Source organism: Fukomys damarensis, unplaced genomic scaffold (assembly GCF_012274545.1).
Source record: "Fukomys damarensis isolate Sample0158 unplaced genomic scaffold, DMR_v1.0_HiC HiC_scaffold_24, whole genome shotgun sequence".
In the NCBI taxonomy this organism is placed as follows: domain Eukaryota; kingdom Metazoa; phylum Chordata; class Mammalia; order Rodentia; family Bathyergidae; genus Fukomys; species Fukomys damarensis.
In genome coordinates, this window is record NW_022900936.1 from 20,386,456 (window position 1) to 20,394,915 (window position 8,460).

The 8,460-nt window shown below is 31.9% G+C and overlaps 1 protein-coding gene across 2 annotated transcripts in view; it reads right to left on the reverse strand.

The window, feature by feature from the left end:
• Ncam2 (neural cell adhesion molecule 2) overlaps positions 1–8,460 on the reverse strand; it is a 454,995-nt gene that overhangs the window by 93,107 nt on the left and 353,428 nt on the right. For both annotated transcript variants that reach the window (XM_010608552.1, XM_010608553.2), the window contains exon 10: positions 535–722. In XM_010608552.1, coding sequence (XP_010606854.1) covers positions 535–722 — 188 coding nt within the window. The remainder of the gene's footprint in view (positions 1–534; positions 723–8,460) is intronic.

Sequence of the window (8,460 nt, forward strand, 5' to 3'; positions counted from 1 at the left end):
ATATATATATATAAAACTTTCTTCTTTTAATTTTTTAAAAGTAAAACTGTGTCTTTAAACAACAGATAAAATAGCTATGTTTACTAAAATTATATTTCATTTTATTGCTGGGAGAAATATATGACTGCCAAGGATTATTCATATACATATTAATTTTAACTCATGTAACTGAAATTGTATGATGATTTTAGCAGCTTTTCATCTGAATAAGACCGCAAGAAGTTCCCCAATTGTGCTAATAATTTTCTTTCCCTATATTTTTCTTGAGAAGATTGATTTTTCCCTTCATAAGTAAATATATTAAAATTAACTGTCACCCATACTTCTATTTCAGTGAATGCTGAGATATTCATAATAACTTGTCTGTTTCAAGTGAATGCAACTAATCTTTAAGTGAATAAACATGAAACTTTCACATGAAGCAGTACATGTACATATAAGTATTTTTTTCTATGTGATTATATTGAAATATACTCTGAAATAGCCCAGAACTACTCAAATAATACTGCTTATATACATATAAATCATACTTACCTCTAATATCATCTTCCTTCCTGCACTATATGTCTTTAAATTAGTGGTATTTTTAGCTGGTAAGACTAATTTATCTCTTCTCCAATGGATCGATGCCGGTGGATTTGATTTCACATCACAACTTATATTGATTGGATTTCCTTCCCAAGAGTAATAAATTGTTTGGTTTGATATAAACTTAGGGGCATCTGTAAAACAACATTAATAAATAATTAATAGATTTTTTGAAATAGTCATTTTGTTTACATAAATTATCCTGGGTACAAATTAGTAGTTCTGAATAATAATGAAGATATAATTCCAAGTTCCATATTAAATATATGACATAGAACTTATGAAAATATATTTTATTTGAATTTTTGTCAATGTTAAAGAATTTCAATGTTAATAGCATTAAAGAGGTGTCTATCCAATTATTAAACTATGAAACAATACTCAGTAAAATTTGTTCTTACCAATTTTACAAACACATTTGTTGATTAAATTACTATTTACATATACGTGAACATTTCTGGAACAGCCCACATTATAAAGTGAGAGTTTAGGCTAAACCATAACAAAATGAATGGTTCTGTGTTATTATTTAATCTTGTCTTACTCCCAATATTTTTCTATAGTATACTATGAAACATGAATGAAATATAAGTTGAAAAAGCAACTTAAATGTCATCTTCTATCTAAAGTCTCTACATTTTCGATTTGTATTAAGATTGACATCTCAATCAACAAAAATGAATTTGAAATCAGTCACTTCTTATGATTCCCTGTCAATTTTCAGGCCTTGACACCAGACCTGTATACTAAGAGTTAAGAAAAAATTAAGGAGGTATTGTGTTGGAGAAATTAACAATGTGCCAACTCAAACTATTCCAAATTGTTGTTCTGATATTTTTCAAGCTGAAATTACTGAAGGAACTGTAATTAATTGCTGAAAGGGTCTTTTGGCTTGTGTTTTTCTACATTAAGCAAGACACATTCTTTTGGAGAGTATGTCTTCCATATATCAAGCCTAGAAAATAACCTTAAAAACCAGAGACATGTAGCAAGGGATTTAGCTCAGTGGCACTGTGCTGTGCCTGCCTTGAGAGTACAAGGTCCTGAGTTCGATCCCCCCCAAAAAAAAAAACCCAGAGACATGTAATTGTGGATATGATTTACCTGATTAAATAAACTGTGAAGTAGCCATTACCTTCCCCCACCCAACTCTTAGTAACACACTCAAATTCACCACCTTGCCTTGACATTCCTTCATATCTGGGGGAGTTGGCTGTCCAAAACTTTTAAGAGCATCATGCATTAGTCATTACTTAAAACATATCTCTTGTAGGGCCGGGGATTTAGCTCAGGGGTTCCACTGCCTGCCTCGCAAGTGCAAGATCCTGAGTTTGATCCCCCGTATCAACAAACAAACAAACAAACAAACAAATAAATGTCTCTTGTGAAGACCCACTCCCTATACATGAAAAGGAATAAAAGGTTTATTAAGTAAGCTTTACAATATTTGAGTTCTGATATTCAGCCAGAGAACCCATATAAGAACTAAAGGAGTGCGTTTGTCTCATCCCTAAAATATTATAACAATTTATTGTATAATTTTAATTTAAAAGGCACAAAAATAGTTTTCAGTCTTATCCATTCCAGAGTTATAATCTAGTCCAAATGTCACCTGTAGGAAATTTTTTGTGTTTCAGTTTACTGTATGTATAGTCGTTTGATATCAATTGTGTACAGAAAGAACTTATTTTGTAATTGTTTTTGTTACTAATATTAAGTGTTTAAACCTTAACAGCCCATCGGAAAATTAATGTCTATAGTTTAGCTTTAAACATTTTAATATCCATATCACTCATTCATGTCTACATACAATTATGTTCAATTTACACATTATGTTCTGAGCCAGTAATACAAAAATTCTAGTCAGCAATACAATGCAGACAATGCAGATTTTTTTTTAAAAAAATCGACATTTTATCTATTATTTACTGTATATCTTTCTTGTCAAGACATTTTACATTTTTTCAATTTATTAATCTTTTAAATTTTAAATTAAATGTATGCCATTAACTAATGAATATGAGCATAAAAATGAAAGTAAATGTGTAGTACTGTGACATTCTAATACAGGTGTACACTGGCCAGTGTTTAAATGTATCTGTCTCTTCAACGTTTTATCATTCCCTTAAGGTGAAAACATTGAAAATCTTTTGCTCTTTTTTTTTCAAAATTAATGGAAATAGCATGCAATAACTTATTCTTCCTAGTGTAATTTAGTACCTATTAACTAATTTATCCCTAATCTTCCTTCTACATGTCCTCCCTATCTTCTAACAACTAGCCTTCTACTCCCTAAATCCATAAGATTAACTCTTCAACATTACACATATTAGTGACATACTGAAATATATCTTCCTTGCTTATTTGACTTTATATAATAATTTCCATTTTCATCCATGTTGTTATAAACAACACAATTTCATCTTTTTTATGCTTGACTAGTATTCCATCATGTATATTTACCATTTGTTTTTATTAGTTCACCAGCTGACAGTTTGGTTGATTTCACTTCTTCCTGCTACTTTGAATATTGCTGCCTGAACATGGGAGTTCAAATATCTCTATGCCCTACTGATTGCATTTTCATTGCATATATATGCAGTGATGGATTTGGTGGATCATAAGTGTATGTGGTTCTATTTTTAATGTTGTGAAGAACCACCATATCGTTTTGCATCACCATGCTAATTTACAATCATTTCTGACCTCACCAAGAGTGGACAAGGGTTTCCTTTCATTGTGCAGCCCTTCCTATATTTTCTATGTATAATAATATGCAAGAGTTCTGGGGTGAAGTAATAGTTCATTATGATTTTGAATTGCATATTCATTGTTAGCAATGCTGAATAGGTTTTTATAAGCACATTTAAGACTCCAATATCACCGAAAATTATCGAGGGCTATTGCTGCCTATTTTTTTTACATGGACTATTTGCATATATTTGTTAATGACTTTTGGTTGTTCCTTATATATTCCAGATGACAGCCCATCGCAAGATGTATAATAATCAAGTAATTTCTATGGGCATCTGAAATGAACAGACATTTCTCAGACAAAGAAGTAAAAGCAGCAAGTAAACAGATGAAAAAATGTTCAACATCACTGGTCATTCGAGAGATGCAGATGAAAACAACAATGAGATTCCACCTCACCCCACAAAGAATGGCTGCTATCAAGAAATCAAACAATAACAAATGCTGGCTGGATTGTGGGGAGAAAGGATCCCTTCTCCATTGTTGGTGGGAGGGCAGACTGGTGTAACAACTATGGAAATCAATATGGAGATACCTCAGAGAGCTGGGACTAGAGGTTTTATTTGACCCAGCCATGCCTCTGCTGAGTATTTTTCCAAATGAACTAAAAGTATCATACACAGTGATATATGCACACCTATGTTTATATGCACAGTTTTATATGTTTATATGTGCAGTTTGTAATAGCTAAACCTTGGAAACAGTCCATTTTCCCATCAGTTGGAGACTGGATAAAGAAGATGTAGTTTTTCTATAAAATCGAATACTACTCAGCCTTAAAGAATGAGAAGTTTGGGCCGGGGATTTAGCTCAGTGGTTCGGTGGCCTGCCTTGCAAGCACAAGGACCCGAGTTCAATCCCCAGTACCAAAAAAAAAAAACAAAAACAAAAACAAAAAAACAAAAAAAAAAACCACAAAACAAAAGCAAGAATGAAAAGTTAGTTCATTCATAGGAAAATGGATGCATATTGAGGATAAACTCTTAAGTGAAATAAATAATTCACACGTGTAAATACTGAATAGTTTCTCTTTTGTGAAAAACTGTGATGGTACCTAAGGTCATAATGAGATAACTGACAATGTGAAATAGTAGGAAAAGGGCTAATGGTGTAGGGGAAGTGGGAAGGGTAGGGGAAAGGTAATAAGGGAAAAGAAAAAATATGAGAAAATGAAAAAATGGAAATAAATTATTTGTAAATAGGGAAGGGAGGAGCAGGTGAAGGAAGGGCAGGGACAAGGGGAAAAAATGAGAACCAAGACCTGTCATGTAAAAGTGCAAGATCCCAATGATGAACGTAACTGTTCTCTATACCTAAAAGGTACCAATAAACTCAATGAGAAAAAAAAATATATTGTGTAAATTGTTTTTTCATTCTGTTGTTTCCTGTGCTGTACAAAAGCTTTCCAGCTTAATATAACTTCATTGTACTATTGTGTTCTGTGTTTTTAGTGACTTGTCCAAATAATGTTATGTACATTTGCATGTCCTGGAGCATGTTATCTGTTTGACTTCAGTTACTTCATATTTTCATTTTTTCCATTGAAGTCTTTAATCATTTTGGAGTTGGATTTTTGCAAGTAACAAAAGAGGAGTAGTTTCATTGACATGTCCATGAGCATCGACTTTTTTCAGCACCATTTTTTAGAATTACTGATCTCACTTAATGAGTGTATGTTTATTAAAATTCAGGGGACTGTACATAGATGGGTTTGCTTCTGGGCCTTAATCCATTATGTTTGCCTGTTTTCAGGGCAATTCAATGCTATTTTGATCACTACAGTGTAGCAGTATATTTTGAAGTCAGGTAGTGTAATGCCACCTGTTTTGTTGTTTTTTGCTTAAGATTGCTTTGGTTTTTGGGATCGTCTTACAAATTTCTTTACAAGTTTTAGAAGTATTTTTGTGATTCTATGAAGAATGTCTTTGGAAAAACAAAAAGAATGTCTTTGGTATTTATATAGAGATTGCATTGAACCTATAGGTCTCTTTGGGCAGTATGTACACTTTAATGCTATTAATTCTTCTGCTCCATGACAAATGCATTTTGTTCAATTTTTATATCCCTTAAATTTGCCTATTCAATGATTTATAATTTTCATTGTAAAAATCTTTCAGTTAGATTACACTCATTTCTAGACACTGTGTTTTTGTGCTCATCGTAAATGTGACTGCTTTATTGATTTCCATTTCAGACAATTTGCTATTGATGTATAGCAACACACTGAATATTAGGATTTTGTATCCAACAAGTTTTTTGAATAATTGTATTAGTTCCCCTAGTTTTTGTGTAGTTTTTGTGGTTTTCTGTCATTTCATCGTGAGTTGTTATAATCAAAAGACTTTTTTTACCACTTATGGTAAACACATATAAAAGAATATGTTATAGCTAAACCAAACAATAGGCAAGGATGACCACATTATTAGAAGAAATCAATCACAAAATTGCTGTAAGAAAGAAACTACCGCAGAATGACAAAACAAGTTGCACAATGGTTATAGTAAGGCCTCATAGTTTGACAATTATGTTGAAGATAATTCACCACTTAAAATATGTAAGTGGCTAAGAAGATTAAAAAATGGACTGAGTATTTCTTATATGTAATTCACCTCATCTCTAATGACATAAAGAGTCTGAAAGTGGAGAGAAAAGAAAATATATTCTACAAAATTGGAATAAAAATGAAAGAAGTAGCCATACTTAAATACAATATAAGATATATCAAAACAATAAAAATGAAAGGTTATTGCGCAATGATAAAATGTCAATTCAACAATAACAATTCAATATATGTACATATTTAATATTTTGGTACTACCAGTTTTAGTGTCAACTTTTTCATCTCTCCTTACATTTACTTGAAACTTTTCCCTGTTTTTATTTATTCATTTATTTATTTTTTTGGAGTAGCTAAGGACTTATTTTACTTTTCCTGGACTATTGGTATGTCTAACAATATACAGCAAATATTACCAGATATAAAGAGAGAGACAATTCAGTGCAATACATAAAGGACTTTAACACTCAATTTGCAGCAATGGACAGAATATTCAGGCAGAAAATACACCAGATTTAAATTTATTTGAGCCTAAATGCACTTGACTGACATTTGCAGAATATTTCATCCAGCAATACACAGAGCACATTCTTTTCAATCATGCATGGATTTCTTCAGGATAGAATTTATCTTTTATGATTTACATCCAAAATGTCTCCAAAAGCCTCATTTATTCAGAGGCGGAGTTTGTGGAAGGTTATTGGATAATGAGTACACTATTCTCACCAGTAGATGTACAGGGATGAATTCATGCACTGCTCGGAGGTGGGGGATGTTTGAAGGAGGTGAACACCTGGGAATGTGTCCTGGATGGATGTGATCTTACTGCCAGCTCCTCCTCCCTGCTTCACTGTATGGTTTCCTTCCTCCCTCCATCCCTTACACTATGACATTTCTGCCTTGGAGCCAGTTGATGATGCATGGACTGAACTTGATGAAACCATAAGCATAGTCATAAGCATAAAATATATCTCTCCTTTAGATTGTAGACATTGGGTTTGTCACGGTTATGAGAGGATGAGTACTAACACACTGTGGTACGCGAAATCAAGTGTTAAATTTTTAAAAATCAAAATCATGTCAAATATCTTTTCTAAAATTTAATGAAAGTGGAAACGCAACATACCAAAGACTACAGTATACAATACAGTTTCAGTATAAGGGAAGTTGATAGTAATTGATGCCTAGAGATGAAAAAGCAGACCAATCTGAAACAACTTATCACTGTACCCAAGAAATAAGAAAATCTGAACAAAGAAAAGCCAAAATTAGTAGAAGGAAACTGGTAAACCCTGCAACATTACTGGAAATATCTGCAGTAGTCTCCAGTATCCTGCTTAGTTTTATACAAGCCTGAGGAAAAAACTCTAAAAGACAGAATTAAGCAAGACAGAAACTGGGGAGCCAGGATGGCCAATTTTGTTAATTTGCAAAAGTGCTGGTCCATTCAAGTCAGTGATTTTTATTAGTAATCAATTGGGATAAAGGTAAGCTACCTGCAAGGGTGGGACTACCTAGGAAGATATGAACTCCTGCAGTTTCTATGGAAACTAATGGAAGCAAGGCTTCTAAAGTATATGACAAAGCATTCTCGAATTAGGAAAAGAATAGACAAAATATATGGCTATAATTAGAACCTTGTCCTTTTAGTTAAGAAGGTTTGAATTGGGAATGGAATGGAATTTGGGTGTCATTTACTCTGACTTCATCATGTAGGCTTCTTCAGACTGGCTTCTCAAAACACATCCATTGTGAGGTTAACTCTATGCAGCCTGCATTGCTTGCAGCCTGTTTGAGAAAATTCAATATAGCACTATCCCACAAAAGACAGTAGTAAAAAAGTAAATCAGAGCTAACCAAAATAGAAACTGAAAAAAAAAGCAAGAAAATGAAGAAATGAAGATTTTATTTTGTGAAAAAATAAGCAAACTAAATAAATCTTTACTACTCTAAGAAAAAGTGAAAAGGTTCAAACAAATATAAGAGAAGAAAAAAGACATTACATCAGACAGTACAGAAATATAAAAAATCATTATAGAGTATTTTAAAAGATCATCCATCAACAAATTTGATGACCTAGAGGAATTGAAAAAAAAAAAGTCTTGGATATATAAACTTTAAACATTGTCTCTCTGCTATGAGAAACTGAAAGTGAAAATAAAGAATAATAGATAATAAAAAATAGTAAAATAATAAATATTGTAAAATAGGAAGAAATTATTCAAAATTATAGAGATTGTGAGATACTTTGCAAATACTTAAAACGTTTCATGCAAAAAAGGCATAGTATTATTAGGAAATGAGCTGAGAGATTTACAAATGAAAATATATCTTTAGCTCATGATACAAGATGTATTTACCGTCCTTATTTACTAATTATTTTTATTCCAAAAAACTTTTTTTCATAAAATAGGTTTTATATTTTCTTCATTACTATTTACTTGTGTTATATTAAAATAAAAAAAATTAAAAGTGGATTAATATAAGCACAGTGTCTTCAAGGGGTTTGCAGTCCGCCTGAAAATTAAAAGGAACAATTCTTTTTTTTTTTTTTTTTTTTT